General features: G+C 43.8%; 1 protein-coding gene across 2 annotated transcripts in view; it reads left to right on the top strand.

Moving 5' to 3' along the window:
* arhgap23a (Rho GTPase activating protein 23a) overlaps positions 1-17,079 on the top strand; it is an 86,987-nt gene that overhangs the window by 2,783 nt on the left and 67,125 nt on the right. Inside the window, exon 1 of one of the 2 annotated variants that reach the window (XM_074695985.1) lies at positions 14,140-14,424. The exons of the other annotated variant lie outside the window; for it this stretch is intronic. Within the exon in view, the coding sequence (XP_074552086.1) occupies positions 14,371-14,424 (54 nt within the window). The 5' untranslated portion in view covers positions 14,140-14,370. Of the gene's footprint in view, positions 1-14,139; positions 14,425-17,079 lie in introns of those variants that run through there. 2 annotated transcript variants of the gene reach the window in all.

The following is a 17,079-nucleotide window of genomic DNA, read 5'->3' as shown; positions in this document are numbered from 1 at the left end:
AAGTCTCTATGACAACACCACGCTGGCTGACAAAGTTTAGTAGTGAGAAGAGAGATCTGTGTTTTTCTCTGCTGAAAATGATTTCTGTGATTAATTTTGTAGCGATGGTGGACACTGGAGCCTAACAGACAGAAAAAGGACAGAAGAGCAGGAGAAAGATAAACAGGGGAGAGATAGAGCACGAGCTAAAGGCTGATTAGCTAGCTGGAAGGACATAACCAGGATTCACCAACGTTACACATTACAGACATGTCTTAGAGCACTGGGCTGTCAGCTGCGCTAAATATAGACAGCTACTAAACTACTTACAAACCGACAGTGTTAGCTTGTTCTCAGTTTAGGGATGGGTACCTTTCACATTTGAAATGATATGGAACCGATGCCCGGTACCTGGCAATAGGTACTCAATGGTACTTATTTTTTGGTACTTTTTTTGTGTTTGTGTGGTAAAAAATATCAATTTGTTTGATAATAAAATATACTTTTTTCAATTTAACATATTTATTCCTTAATATATAACCTTGCAATGTTGTGTTTATGTCCAGCATGGAAAATCAGCTACTCTTTCACTCCCTCACAGTCACAAGGATGCATTTAGGTACCTAAACATGGTACCTTTTGATTCTACATGAATCGGTACCTGGTGTTTTTGACAGAATTCGGTCGGCACCTATAAAAGTACCTAATTCAGTACCCATCCCCAGTTACGTTAGCCTACAGATATGTCAAAGCACTGGGCTGCCGATAGCACTATGTATAGCTAGCTCCTACAATGTTTACTTGATGTCATGTTTCAAACCGTAGCGCTACGTAACTGTACTGATAAATACCTTACCTCAGCGCGTTATATCCAGTAAAAAGTTGTCTTGGACAAAGAAAATTTGTTTCGATCCGATCTCCATTTAATTCCAAAACAAACACACGGCTCACCAAAAGTAATTTACGACAGTGTGAGGAGACTCCGGGCCACAAGATGGCGAGGGAGTGCACTTACAACAGATCCTCCTCTCAGCATCTTTAGAGCTCAAGGATCTGGTTCACTGATGTTTTTAAATCTAAAATGAAAAAAGATGTCAGTGTTTTAGCTTCCTTATCGTGTTTTAGAAATGTTATCGAATGTTTTTGTCTTATTTGAAGGAAAAATTGTCTTGTTATATTTGATATGAGCTAAATTCAACTTATCAGTCCAGAAAAATGTCGTGTTTAAATTTGTTGAAGACAAAAATGAGGTCTGAATTGTGAAAAAAACTGCAGATGAAACAAGAAAAAATTGCTTGAAACTAGAATAACGTCTTAATTACAACATTTTTCTGGACTGGTCAGGTGAATGTCGCTAATATTAAGTCTATAAAGACATTTTCTACTGAAACAAGACAAAAACACTTGATAAGATTTCAGTTTTTGCAGTGTTACTTTGTGTTTTGCTGCTTGTTTTGGCCTGATCTCTCTTGAAAATGAGGTTTCTAATCTTAATGGGACCAAACTTGGTGAAATTAAGGTTAAACAAGGAGATTTCCATTCGTTCACACAGAGGTAGGAGTGTGTTGGAGAAGTGTGAACATGTTTGTGGAGAAATGGCGTCTCTTCCAGCACAAATCAAGCTCCCATGAAACAAAAACTATTTATAAGCCTGCGCAGTGCAGAGAAACGCTGACACAGCGGGGCCTTGGTGCAGCGCTGAGGTTGGGTCATTTTGATAGATGGACCACATTGTGACGCAAAGGACAAATATGATTATAGCTCTTCCTGTGTGTGGTGTAAGTGTGTATTATTGTCGTTTTGGGATGTGGCTGCGAGGCTTTATCTCATCTTCTTTGTTTCCTGCGTTTGACTCAAAGTCGGACTCGTGTTTTAACGCGATTCTCCACGAGCTCCAAACGTGTTTTACTCTCGCTGCGCCAGTGTAAACACAGCCGTGCAGTGTGTTTACGCTCGTCATGGAAAGGCTGGGAAGTTTACAGGAAATCATCAGGCAGTATCTGTGTCTGTGTGTCTTCAGAGGGGAGGATACACACATGTTCAGACACACATGTGCTGTGATAAGGAGGGCAGTGTCTCAGAGAGGGGCAGGAAAAGCCGGTTACATAAAGAGTCTGACGGCCAGGAGCGGGACACCTTTCTGGTATGTGTATCAAACACACTTCCTGTCTTAAAATCACTCACACGAGGACGGTTTCAATCACTCCGGCTCATTAGCTCCCCTCGATCAATAGTTATTAAAGCAGAACTGAGCGATGCTGCGGTGACCGCTGCTCTCTGAGCCCCGCGTCTGGAGATGGAGCATCCAGACCACATCCATCACACACACTCGAGTCCTTCTCTGTGACTTCCTGAGAGGAAACAAAGAAGAAACAGGCGAGTCTAAAGTGTGTCACTACTTCAGAGGGATTCCCTGATCCAGCTGGATGATCCTCAGCGATGTGGACAGGGGTGACGCTGCTCAGTTTATGCCGCTGTCTGAGCACGACTCCCTGGAGGCCTCGGTTTGGGCGGTGAGGCGACGTATGTCTCGCTGCTCTCCCTCGATGTGTGTGTGTTTATGAGAGTGTGTTAGTGTGACTCTCTGTGGCTCTCTGCCAGAGTTATCTGGCAAATTGTTTTGTCTGTTTCCCATAGATGTGACTGAAGTGGAATGCAGTCAAAATTAGCTCAGGGCGCAGCGGGCGAGGAGGGAGACGTTTTATGAGAGTGAAAGTGAAGAAGAAGAAGAAGAAAGAGTCTGATTAAGTTACAAACAAGATGGTGAGAGGGAATGTGAGAGACGGCAAATGCTGCAGAAGAAGGGATAAAGGCGACGAATGAGTGTGTGTGTGTGTGTATGTGCGCCTCATGGTGGAACAGGTGGTCTAATCTGACGCCCCACCCATGGCACCCCCAAAGCCCCCTGCCTGCAGCTCTCCAATCTTTTGACTCTTAGGAATTTCATCTTCTATTGTCCTGAGCCGATGAGACCGAGGGGCTCTCGAAGCATGAACTCTGCACATATTTGCATCTAAATTGGAATTAAACACACACGTATAAGCATGTAGATCAGTCCTCTCACCCATGCAGAGCGGCTGCAGCTCCGCTGACCTGTTTGTTGCTTCTGTAGTGCAGGAAAATTGAGTTATGATAGAAATTAACCACGCTAAGGGAGAAGAGTGAAGTTTTTAGCTGATTCGTGATTCGTGTGCTGGACCAAACAGGCTGCAGACGTTTGTGGATTGTGGCGCTGGTAGTGTTGGTATTCTTCTTGTCCTGACCTCTGTATCAATGTTTTATGGATAACATTGTTTTTATTTTGTTTTTTGACAGAAGTTACTGTAAAGTTTCAATTTGTCTGTTTTTATTTCTCCGTCCAAAAAGTGATTGATTGTACAGACTGTGATGCGCTCTTGTTAATTTAGTTGCAAATATTTATGTCAGAGGATAAGGGCCACTGAAAAAAAAAATAAAAAAGGCCATTTTTAAAACTATTTTATTACTATTTTTTCCTGAAAAAAAGTCAAATTCAGACTTTTTTTCCTCAAAAAAAAGAGAAATTGTTTTTTTAATGGTTTTGTCTCAAAACAGAGAAAGATCAATATAAATTGGTAGAAAAAGTACGTAAACAAAAGTATATCAGATAAAATCAGACCAATCATAAAAATTAAAAATAAATAAAAACAGCGAAATAAAATAAAAATAAGCAAAGAGGGGAATAAATAAATACCAAATTAAATGAATAAATTAAGAACACCAAAATTAAAAAAATAATAATAATTACAGCAAATTAAAGAAAAAAGAATGAAAATAAATAAATGAAGGGAATTATATTAATAAATATAAAAAATAATAAATACTTCATTAAATACAACAAAGTATAATAAAAAGTAATAAATAAATTAAAAAAAATTAAATAAGTAAATAGAAAAACAAAACAAAAAATTCAACAAAAGTTGAATTAAAAAAATACTTGCAAAAAAATGAATAAATACATAAAAAATACCAAACTAAAAAAATAATAATTACAGCAAAGTAAAGAAATAAGGAAATAAATAAATAAATAATCAGAATTATATCAATAAATAAAAATACAAAAAAAAAATAAAAATTAAATGAACACGCCAAGGTAAAATAAAAATAAATAGATCAATGAAAATTATCAAATTAAATAAGTAAATACAGAATAACAAAATAAAAACTACTAAAATTGAATAAATAATAAAAATAAATACCAAAATAAATGAATGAATAAATAAATGAATGAATAAATAAATACCAAAATAAACAAATAAATAAGTCATACATGTGGAGATGTTTCCACATAGCTGCTTCCATGTCGTCAGCCCTCGGCTAAACTCTAGGGTATGAATGCATGCTTGCATTTTCTAATTAGAATTAAGCAAAGAAGAAAACGGCAGTCAGAATTTTTGCATGTCTTTTTAATAAATGTAATCAAATTTGTTGAGTTTTTTTTTGATGCTGTTTGCACTACATGGAGTTAAAAAGATAATTTCAGCAGTTTTGCAGCAATCCTTCCATCTTTTTCCAAAATTTTGGGTTTAAAGAGACCATCTAAGTCTCAGCAGATTTATTCCTTTATCTTTTCCTGACTTTTTTTTTAAAATCATGAATAATGCTTAAAAGCAGGAGCATAAAAAGCCAATCTACAGCTTTTTGGATTAATTTCTTAAAATCGGTTGATCTTTTGTCAGCTCGTCATTATTCCCTCTGAGACTCAGGACGAAGACGCGTGTCTGCGTGAGAAGGATGTTAGCACAGGGCTCATGCTCTTAATTCAGACTCTATTGGATTGTCAGCCGGTGGAGAAGCGATTGGTAGATGCCTGCAGGCACACAATGGGCAGATTGTCCCGTGAATGAAACTAGGACACACATCTCCAGGAAGTAAACAGCTCCTGTTCAGCTCGGGACAACTTCTGTGGACCTCCACGTACCTCGGTGGGAGAATGGGCGCAGGAGGCAGGAGGGGGGCGTGGTCCCTCCCGCAGAGGTCAAAGGGCGGCCCGTGCGGGTTAAAGCCCTTCCTGTCAGTAACACTTTGCGTCATGGCACAGGATGAGAGGGGCTGAGCGGGGGTTAATGGAACAAAACGGAGGGATGGGGGTTTATCAGACATCCAATTAGGAGGCGGTCGGACCGTTTTCCACTTTTCTTCCCTCGATGCTGCTCCAGCTTCAGTCTCTGAATCTCTGCTGCAGCGTCCTCAGCTTGTTATCTTTTTGAGTGAGACCTCAGTGGGCACCACATCTGCACGTCAGTAATGAGCCGCTGACCTTTTGGCCTGTTTTTCAACTAATGACTGAAGTTAAAGTTTGAATCTTTTAAAGATCTTGTTTTCTCTGTGTCTCTGTGTTTTTTAAAGATCTCTCTGCTCCTCTGCTGCTGTTTGTCTCATATTTAGAGCTCAGGTTGCATCAGTATCATTTCCACAAATCCCTCTAAATCCAGCTGATGGGGATGAAATGAATTAAAGTGCGCAGAGCTGATTCTGATGTTTCCTTCATTCCTCGTTTCAAACCCAGCGAGCGCCGTGCTGAGCCCCCTTGTGGCCCCTCGATGCTACTGCAGCTCCAGTTTTCTGTCTTTTGGAGGGGATTGGGGATTATCTGTTTAGGGAAATCTCTGCAGGAACAGATGGTGGTCTCTCTGCAGAACTTAGATGAGAATAAGAGGATGTTTGTGTATTTTGCTGATGATGACGGTGCACATCTATGTTTGTTTCTCTGACCTCTTACGGTCAAATTAAAGCCTTCAACAGATGTTTTGTGAGGATATTTTTCATGTTTTCCCTTAAAAATCATCCCACTCCGTCTCACTCCCTTCTTTTTTAAGTCTGATGTTTATTTTACAAGTTTAAAGTGAGAATTCCCCCTCCTTTGTTCACTCCTTTCTTATCTTTTTCCTGTGATTTAGACTCAAAAGACGAGAAACATCAGAAACATTTAACACCCTGCTTTAAGGCTGTGTCTAGACAAACTTATCTCTGAGTTTTAAGGCCAGGGAAACGCTCGGATTAGGATATGATCCCTTCACACATGCAGGATTATTCAGTTTACAGTGTAAATACTGTCAGAGGTGACTTTATCAAAATCTCCAGGAGATTTTTTCACAAAGTCTTAAATATGACTTCATCAGAAATCTTTAAAAGCAGAAGAAAAACCGAGAAACACAAAACAAGCCAAGTGTGAGTAATGATGCTTTTTTTAGAGCGGAGGATTAAGGCTGAGTTTGACGTTTGGCTCGATGGAAAACAAACTTTCAGGCTTCAAGAAAAAAATCTTTTAAAAGGAGTTAAAGAGGAATAACATCCACATCAGTCGTGTTTTGGACGAGCGATGTGATGAAATGTTTGTGTTTTTTTCCGAGAAGGAAAATCCTCCACTTCCCAGAGTTGAAAACTTTTTTTATACCATGAAAGTTATTTTCAGAAGCTCCTGACTCACGAGTGCCCAGCAGATAAATCTGATGACAACGCTTTGTTTCCTGAACGCTACTTGAGGACATAATCCATCCAGTTCATTCACAGGAGGCCGCAGGAAGTGATGCAAGAGACAGGAAGTGAAACTGTGAAAGGTAAAGAGTCTGCAAACACATGAAGTGACGGTCATCAGGAAGGAAAGCGACTGAGCGGCGACTGGAAACACAAACACAGGAGGAGTTTTAAGGGAAGAGAAAGGTGGACGGCCACTTCAGGGATCTGCTTTGAAGAAATCGTGTTGAGCATTTATAGAAACAGAAAAAGTAGAATCCCCTGGATGTGATTCACGCTGTTTGTCGTCTGGAGTCTGCAGAGGTTGAAGCAGTGGTCGTTTGTTGGAAGTGTGACACCTGAATACCCAGCAGTGTTGATGTTAGCTCAGGGTATTTCCTCTGCTTTGTTCTTTTATCTGAAACGCTCCCACATGCTCGCTCGGATCAGTTAAGGCCTCAAAGAAAGCTCCGTGATGTGGCGGCGTGTTCGGCCTCAGATAGCCCGCTGGTACAGGAGGGTTGCTCTGTCACACGCACATTAATCCAGTCAGATTTAACAACAAGGAGATTTGATAAGGCTGGAAGTCTCTGGATCCTGTGTGTGTGTGTGTTTCTGGCCTCGATGAGTAATTCTCTCCCCTGTCTTACCCCGACAAACGTCTTCACCAGCAGCTTCAATCCAACTTGAACCAGCCGGCCGTGCCCACAGGCGCTCGGCTGCAGTTTGTCTGAGTTTCGGCCTGCAGGAGAATGAGCGAGGCAGCTGCGAAGACAGAGACGAGGGATTACAGTGAGTTGGATGAGGCGAAGGAGCAAAGGGTCAAAAGGTCGGAGGAGCAACAGAGTTGACTGGCAGGACCAGACTTTGACTCTTTAACTGGCTGGAAGACATTTACTCAGTTAGATGCACTTTAATGCAACTTTTTTTTTTACTCTGTAGAGGAAATGCTTCACATTTACAGGCTGAAATGTTCTCCATTAGGGGGCGATATGGAGAAAATATCATTGTATATCATAGTGTTGACTCCTGGTCATCTCAGGCCCCGTTTACATGACGCCGAAAACGGTCGATTCCGCAAACATTTCGTTGCGTTTTGGCCTTTCGTTTAGACGGGACCACGTTGCGTTTTCAGTGAAAATGCAAACTTTTGAAAACGCTCCCCAGAGTGGAAAGATCTGAATCCGCTCCTCCATCCAGCTTCGTGTAAACACAGAGCGGAGCGTCTCAGTGTGAAACGCTGACGTCACCGCATGCGCACTCGCGGTTTCAGGTGAAGGCTCCGCGCTCAGCCACATTTCCAGTTGAGCCAGTAGGTGGCGGTAATGCGCCTTATGGTTGGATTGCCGACCGTCTCACACAACAAAACGGCAGAAAAAGAAAGAACAGAAGAAGAGACTTGTCCTCCTGGAGTCGTATGAACGCGGATCGTTTTCACGCCGTCCTCATGTAAACACGGGTGGCTTTTGAAAACGCAAAGGAAGAAGCGTTGCGGGAGTCTCCGTGTAAACGGGGCCTTATTTTCAGGGACCAAGCTTTGAACAGCTGCCCTGCCTTCTCTGTCAACTCTCTTGTCTCATGTGGTGGTTGTGACGTTATTTTTCCCGACTCTCTGTCCACTATACATAGTGTAGCATCTCTGTATGTGTGTGCTCATGTGTTTGTGAATGCGTCAGGGCAGAGCTCTGCTGTGTGTGGTGCAAAGAGCAGAGGAGAAATGGGGACAAGCAACCATGAGGCAAAAATGACATCTTGTCATGTAAATAGGATAAATAACATAAGGCTATTTGATAAGGCTGGCCGATTTCCTTAACTTTGCGGGATCAGTGATCTCAGCCTGAACGTTTCAGTCTTTGTATCACTTGAAAAGAGTGTATACCTCCAGCTCCAGCATTTCTACCCTAAAATAGATTTTGGTGGAAAAACTGCATCATGGAAATGTCATGTGACTCTGCGGCCCTGAAACTGACACCATCCGACTCTTTAATCAGGAATACTTCTGGAAAAACATCTTCCAAATACAGTTACGGTCAGAGCACTCTCACAAAGCCTCTGCGCCGGCCTCTCAGCTGTTTCCTCCTCTCGTGCCAGTTGTCCAGCCAGACAAAGGGGACTCCTCCTGTAGCGCAGTGAGTGGGAATTTATGACCCCATGCAGGCCGCTGTTGACCCCCCCTTTCCCCTCAATCTTCCCGCAAACCCTCTTCAAAGGAGTGCCACAGGAGCCTCTGTGTCAACAGGCAGCAGCGAGGGGAGCCGGACGTTTCTACATCTCATTCACAGGAGTGAAAATACCCCGAGCTGTCCGTCACTGACGCGCTCACAGTCAGAAACAAACAGCTGAACATCATTCTTACTTTGTGATGAGCAGGAGGATGAATTAACTTCCTGTGTCGAGCCTGAACATCGTGTCTTTTTGGCTCTGATGTGGAGGAAAAACCGTGAAAAGCAAAAGTAACAAATGGAGGGATAGTGTGGCCTGCTTGGCAACAGAACGCCGTGTTACGCTCTCAATGGAGGCTTAAAGTGAATGATGCTGAAAAGATCTGGCAACTACACCCGTCAGACTGCAAGTATGTGTGTGCAGGAGGGGGTGACGGAGTCTCACAGAAAGAGAGGAGGCGATAACTGGAGGGAAGCCGAGTGAAACAGAGGAGATATGAAAGAATAAGGGAGGAAGACGCCTGCAGGGGGGAGGGAAGTTGGAATAAATGGGGTAACAACAATTAATCATAGCATACCAGTGAGTGCACACGCTCTGTGAAGGCCTGGAGGAGACCCCGTGTGTCCCTCCTTCAGAGAAAACCAGTCCAGCCCCGGCCAGGAGGGCGAGGAGCCAGTGGTTTGGTGGGGAGCAATCAAGCGAGTAAATAGGTTGATGACTGTTTATAGGTTTGTCCCACAAGGCGCCAGGCTGCGCAAGCTTGATTATGTAATGTCCAAAGAGAGGCCTCCTCTAGTGTTTGGGTGCTCCCTGCTCATCCCCATCCGTCCCTCCAGGGAACCAGATCGGGGACGCGTCGCCTCACATCACCCTCAGATCCCGGCTTACTCAGCCAATCGCAGGGACGCCCCCGCTGCCGCAGGCTGTGTGTCAGGACTCTGACTAACCCAGAGACCCAGCAGGAAGGAGCACAGATCCTCAAAGATGTAAAACAAAAGCATCTTTCCTTGTGGACGCTGTTAAATCTCCTTGTTGTGTACGTAAATCAGCATCTTACCCACCTGCTGAGATTTGACACATGACACACACACCCTCCTCCGCCTCCTCCTCTGCACCGAGCAGCACATCAATAATAGAAAGCCCACTTTGCTCGGCCGACAGGAAAATTGATGCGTAGCGTGAGTCGACTTGGGGAAAGATGTGCTCAGCCCCAACACAGGAGGGGTTCACTCACACCGGACCACTTTTCCCACAGAGGATGTCAGAGCTCAGACTGATTTATATCCTCGTGTGCCAGAATAAAAAACACATGAAGCTGCAGAAACAGGCCTGAGAGGTGGACTCTGATTGGAAAAAATCACCCTCACTTTGCTACGGTGGATTCCCAACTATCCCTCAACTCTCAGAAAACTAGATCGTCAATCCCTCCTCGGAGGCTTGGGTCACCACACTGCTCCAGAAACCTAATCTCAACCCGGCCCAGGTTGCCTTTTTTGCCAAAAATACCCAAGCGCACAGTCTATATCGAAGTCTCTAAACATCTGCAGAAGAACAACCTCTTTGGTCCAGTTAAGCCTGATTCCATTTGCGTTTGCACAGCAAACTTGTGCCCTCTCGTGGTAGGAGGCGAGTAAGCCAGATACAGCTGTTAAACAATAGCCTGACACTGTAACAGCGCGACACAGTTTACCCCGCTGATAAATCTATCGAAGAAAAACATCATTTCCTGTGATTGGCATGTAGCTCTTTGATACAAAGTGCGATCGAGCTTTGTTTCAGAGAAGTTCGTGTGCCGCCAGGAGAAATACCAGAAAAAACGTGCGCCGTACCGAGACGAACCGAAACGAACCAAACCAATCTGCTTGGTGGAAACGTGGCTTAAATCACACAGCTTATAAACTGGGAAACCCCAGGGTTTAGTGCTTGGTCCTCTCCTCTTCTCCTTCCCCAACTGTCCTGGCTTGTGTCAGGCTGATATCTCCACATGGGCGAAGGAACGCCACCTTCAGCTAAATTTTTCAAAAACTGAGCTCATTGTCCCTCTAACGTGTCCCTCGGTTCAAACACAGATCAACTTGTGCCACAAACTCCCAAAAATCTGGGATCTGGGGGTTATGATTAATGACCAGCTGACGTTTAAGGGTCATGTGGACTTGATTGCTTGATCTTGTGGATATGCCTTCTTTAACATCAGGAGGATCAGACCTTGCCTGACACAAGAGGCCTCACAGCTTCTGGTCCAGGCCCTTGTGATTTCACTAGCAGGCCTCTCTGTGTGTCTATTTAAACCTCTGCAGATTACCCAGAATGCAGCAGGATGTCTGGTCTTGAACCAGCCCAAAACAGCACACATCACCCTGCTGTTCATCTCTCTTCACTAACAAGAGCGACTCCTGTCTACCTGGGGTCCCTCATCCTGGTCTACACTCCTTCTGGCCCACTACGCTCTGCTTGTGAAAGACGCCTGGTGCTCCCAGCCCAGCGCGGCTCTAAATCTCTAGCCAGACTCTCCTCCTCTGTTGTTCCCAAATGGTGAATGAATTACCTAACTATACGACCCACAGAGTCCCTTTCTTAGGCCCTTAATCTGACCCTTTTCCTCTTCGTCTTTAGGGATACAATGAGTCAGAAGGTCTCAGACCAGCTCTATTGACACATTATTCTACTACTAACTAAGGTTTTCCTTTCTGTCTAAATTTTTGTTTGTGTTGTACATTGCTTTGGACAAAAGCGCCTGCTAGATAAATCTGTATAGAAAACTGCTGAAGAACTGGGCCACATATGGTCATTACACGCCTGAAAAAGGAGATGAGTGTCGGTGGAGTTGAGGATTTTTGGAGTGTGAGCTCTTGGCTGCGATGGAGGAACTGAGCGTAGAGATGGAGTCTGAAGTTGGCAGCTGCAGCTCTTGGCGTGGGAAGGCACCCGTAAGCTGCTTTCCCCCCCATGACTCTACTTTCTGGCTTTTGAAGTGGCTCTCCAATACTCGCACCCCTCAGACTAATAGCAGCCACATGGGCTCCAAGCTCTGAGTCACCACTACGCCACATTTATACCTTCAGCGTACATTTATCTCTCCTTTGCATAACACCTCAGCCAGGGAAAAACAGTGACTTCTTGGCAGTACTCTGAACTTCCTCTGCCACTGATGAGTAAGCTTCCTCCACACTGTATTGATTCACAGACAGTATTCATGTAGAGCTAAAAATATACGTCAGAAGCACTTTTCCCAGAATGCTTCATTCGTTACCTGCATGTGGAAAGAATTCAGACATGTCTTATTGTCTTTTTTTAGCCCCTTTCTCCCATCCTTTATATAGACAGTGATTAATAACAAGCCTGTGACACATTCAGTGTTTCATTATTTACACTTTAATATGAAAATTCCTTATATTTGACAATTTGAATGAATGAATTAATAAAATGCTGCTCATATCAGTCAAGATTTTATCATTTAACGGACGTTTATTAATATGCAGTACGGCATGAACACAGCAGATCCATCAAACCACAGATGCCCTGATCCCTGACACATGATGCCGGCCTTACATAATGCTCTTTGGGATAATTACACACAGTTACATTAGTACTTGGTGATTGTATCATGAAAAAAAAGGCCATTATCGTAATTAAAACTTAAAATAATACAGCTTCAGGGCTGTCAGTGCCCCAGTTTGGCCACCCTGGACCTAAGATTGAGCCAAACTGCTCATTTCAGCTTCTTGTATCCATGATTTTATTCTTTTGGTCACCACCCAAAGCTTCTAAGGAGGGTAATACTGATCGTTTTACTCCTGAATGAGACTTAAGGTCCCATATTTTGCTCCTTTTCTGCAGTTTAATATGGATCATTGATGTCTTCATGAAATGGTAGTAACATGTTTTGGTGCAAAAAGCCAATAAATCAAGCACAGCAGCATTGTTTCCAGGCTCTCATAGCCCCTCTGTTCAGAACGCTCTGATTTAGTGGGCGTGGCCTTCATATGTAAATGAGCCACCGCTGATACCGCCCCGCTCTTCCACGTCACTGAGAGCGGCGCCACGAGCTTCGAGTGCACAATGTTTAGAAAACAGCGAAGCTCGTTCACTGTAACATTACAGGCTGAAACAACAGGCTAACCGCAGCTAAAGTTAGCATCCTGAAGCTAACACAGAGACAGGGGGGACACTGAGGAAAAGCATCCATCTGCTCCACAGCACACAGCATTTAAAATACTCACAGGGTCCCAGGTTTGTTGGAGGATGGTTGGTAATGCGCCTGGATTCAGGACCAGTCTATTGGCTAGCCCTCTGTTGGACTGTCCAAAGTTGGAAAAGCAGTCTGCCGTGAAGTGACTAGCACACACACGCACAGTTTTACTGAGTGTAGCTGGAACATTTCCTGATAAATGAACTCTAGACGCTTAGTCTTGTCTTCTTCTGAGATGGGAAGCTTGTGCATGGAACTATGTGGCTGTTTACAGCCAAAAACAGAGCAGTGATGGCTCTTCAACTTTGGCATTCTCCTCCCAGGGAGGGGAGTGGGTGGGGAGGGGGTTTGGGGTATCTGCTCCGGTGTACCAATTAGGTCAGACTTGCTCCTGATTGGTCAAAAAAGGGAATCGCTGACGTCGGCAAATCCCCAAAATCCAAACCGCTCGTTTTAGGTCAGGATTTTACATTCACAAGAACTACTAAGTTCAGGTTTTGTCGTTAAATATCACATTTTGTGGGCTGGGAGGAAAGACACAGACCCACAGATTTCACTAAAAGACTTGATAAAGTGATTTTTGCATAATATGGGACCTTTAAACTCCTTCACTTGGGGCAAAGTGGGAGAAAAATCCACTACTTCCATCCAGATGTGGACAAAAGCACATCATCTGCAAAAAAATAAAGCTGAAACTCTAAATCAACCCTGCAGAGGCCTTGAAAACATGAATATTTAAGTTCATAAAGATGATTTATTTACCCTTTAATTTATTTAAAAACACAAATAGTGAAAAAAAAACTCCCTGTTGTGCTTTAATTGTTGTCTGGCTGGCTCTAGTCTTCCCTTTTATCCTGCACAGAGATGTTTTGGCACAGCCAGAGGGAGCCCGCACGCTGTGGGTCTGCAGGGCTGTGCGCAGTGATTTACCCAACGCACCACCGCCTTTCCCACAAGTTAAGTCAATGCATTAACTTCACATTACATACATTTTACTTCCGGTTAGGCGCAGTAAAAAAAAAAAAAGCGTAATTAAAAAAGATAAAAAATAAAGAAAGAAAGTTATAGAAAAAAACGCGACAGTGTAAAAACAGAAAATGTGGCTGATGTAGCAAAAAAAAAAGGGATTTTTTTTCTTTGATTGTTTTTCTCTAATTCCGAGAAAACATATTCATCCAAATATGCAGTTTCTGGTATTTTACTTTGAAGGGCTCACCCTGGACTTCCGCCGTCCCCCTCGTTCTGTGTGTGCGCGCGCGCTTGTGTGTGTGTTTTGACGCCGCTGCTGCAGTCAGTTTCCAGGCAGGGGCCGAGCACACAGGGATTTAGTTATGCACAACTGATGCGGTCTGGCGGAAGGAGAAGAAGAAGAAGAAGTAGAAGAAGAAGAAGGGAGAACAGAGGAGGGGGTGGGAGCTGAAACATCGGGGAGTTTTTTAGTTTGGAGGAAGGAAGCTGGAGAAGTCTTGAAGGTATAAGTTTACGCACGTCGTCTCTCGGAGCTCCACCGTGCCTCCTCTCCTCCTCTCCTCTCCTCGCTGCAGCCGAACAGTCTCCGCTGCCCAATGAATGGAGTTGCTTTCTGCCTTGTTGGAATACCACCCTACTCTGAGAACCACGTAAGTCCTCCTGCTTTAAAACAATGAAGACCCGGCTGACGGTGTATTTGCGCTGGGACAGTCAGTCTGCGTTGTTTGGGACTGGTCAGAGAGCGTGATTTCCTAAGAGGATTAACACTAGTTTACATAGCCACTGTGTACACACACTCAGCGACGTACTGTACAGAGAGGAGTGTGTGAATTCTACAGGTTTTTATCTCCATGTTGGGCCAGTAAACGCACCCTGTGGTGATGTGAGAGGCCCGGGCTGCTCCTGCCTTTTGTCCGCCTCTCGGTGCAGCAGCTGGGCTGAGTCCTGGTTTGGGGACGTCCCGTGCGTGGATGCGGTCTGGAGAGCGTCTTTTACGCGTGATTTAAGATCCTTTGTGAGATACCAGCTCCTTAACCTGCATGTTACACCTCAGATTCTCACTGTCACAATGAAGAAGTTTGCAAATCCAGAAAAACTTCCCACAAGTTTCCCCTTTTTTTCCTTTAAAGTAGCAGCTTTCTTGTGGTTTTACAGTCAAAAATATTTGCTGTAGCAGTGAAGTCACTCTGGTCTGAAGACAGGAATGTGTGTCAGTGTGTGTATTCAAGCAGTGATGTGTCATGAGATAAGATATGTCACTCTGGGCGGTGGTCTGCTACTTGAAAGAAAGACATATGCTTGGTGTACTCAGCTTGTGATGTGTGTGGCTCAGAAATCTGCCGTATTTGTTCTCCGTCTTGGTGTAATTAGGAATTTCTGACTCTACCTTTCTTCTGCACTGCCTCTTTTTTCCGTAGCGGTTTCATTTATCCCCTCCAGCGAAGAATAATGTTTCCTCCTCTGTGGTGGCGCTCTAATTGAACCCCCCTGGTTGTGCGGATGCTACGTCAAACACTTTTATCTTTTCAATTTGCTGCTTGTTGCAGTAAAACTAAACTCCACGCTTGTAAAGAAGAAGAACTCTGCTCCCTGCTTTCTAACTGTGATATCCCTCTTTTGTTGTCCTCTCCATGTTGACCTGCTCCATACCTGACCTTTGACCCTGCCTGTCTCAGCCAACACCCTGCTCTTATTTTGCTGGGGCCTGTTTATCTCACGTATCTGCAGCCGGAGAGGAATTTCTCTCCATAATGGATGCTTAGTAAACCAGATTATCCCCCTGATGTGAAACTGAATACATTGAAGAACATAAACGACTCTCTACACCTCGCTTCTCTTCTCGCTGTTTGAACCAATCAGATAAAAAGGCAGAGAAATGACCTACAACCAGATCACATGTAAAGTAGTGAATCAGCCTTTGTGTGGCGGTTTGAGCCTCAGAGAGAAAGGAAAGGAAAGAGAAGTCCTGTCCGTGGGGACTCATTTAATGTTGTTAGCCGGCCTCCTGTAATGTAGCAGTGCAGGGGGATCAATAGAGGCCGAGGACGGCAGGGCGGGGCAGAGGCCAGGATGAGCGGCGGCCCCGATGCCTAATGCTGCATCGCGCCACGTGACGCTGACTGTATTGATGATGGGAAACAGGAGAGCGCTTTTATGAAAATCTTGAGCCGAGCTGGTCGATGTTAAAGCCCCTCGTTTGTCCCCGCTGCACATGTACCGGTCTACGTTTGACCACCGTGCTGTGCTCACCATCCAGACTTCACATCCACATATTGATGACGCAGTGTTTGAAATTTTGCTGATCCTTCACCTTTTCAGCTCCTTCTCCTCACCTGAGAACTTTATTCACATCCCGGAATAGCTTCTGAAAAGGATCTTGTAGTCCACCCTGATCGCAGACAAACCACCACAGACCACAGAGTCCTGTCCAGTCAGCAGGTCCAGGATCAGCCTCCTGGTCAGAGCAGCATTAACAGGAAACAGCTGCTTGATGCTGCAGATGAAAGCGTTTCTGTGATCATTAACAGATGCTCTGACTGCGAAGAGGGAACAGGGAGCAGACGATGCTTCAATGCAAAGAGTTTTAGGATTTTAGACGTCGGTCACGTCAGAATTCACAAGATATTCTCAATCTTTTGTGCCTTTTGAAAATACTTTAAAACAACATAATCTCTAGGGATGGGTACTAGGGGTAGGCAATGGTGAGAATTTCTCAATATGATACCATAATATTACAATATTGTGATGTATTGCAATATTCTACACAGTTAACTATTTTAACAACTTCTCTGTTTTATTGTGGTTAAAATGAAGAAAGTCAGATGCAGCATTTTATACACACACTTAAATTGAAAACATAAAGTGTGTAAAGTTTGTTACCTGAACTACCCACATCATCAAGTTTAGGATTAAATTATTTTGAATTTTGAGATTAGATTTATTATACAGTTTATGAGCAACATACAGTGGAGTAGCTCTTTGACGCCGTCTAACACAGTGGAGGTACGGAAACTGTATTGTACCTCCAACTCGCCTAAAATATGAAGTTTTGTTCTAACGAAAATGTCAATATTTAGAGTTGGAATATCTATTTTTTTCACCACTTTTATAGATATCGACCATAGACTGTATAAAACATGGATGAAGCATCAGAACGTCACCCTTCTGTTCCTGAAACAGTGAAATGAAGCCAATCTGTGGACGCAGCCACATTTGCTAGGACGCCAGCTGTGAGTTTTTCTTTGAGCAGATACAGGGTGCCCGTCGGTCACGTGACCTGAGCAGTTTCTCTGATTGGACAACCA

The sequence above is a fragment of the Halichoeres trimaculatus genome, unplaced genomic scaffold (genome assembly GCF_033239565.1).
Source record: "Halichoeres trimaculatus isolate MK-OKI-2021-1 unplaced genomic scaffold, fHalTri1.1 fHalTri1_scaffold_20, whole genome shotgun sequence".
Lineage (NCBI taxonomy): Eukaryota > Metazoa > Chordata > Actinopteri > Labriformes > Labridae > Halichoeres > Halichoeres trimaculatus.
This window is presented reverse-complemented; position numbering and strand designations above follow the sequence as displayed.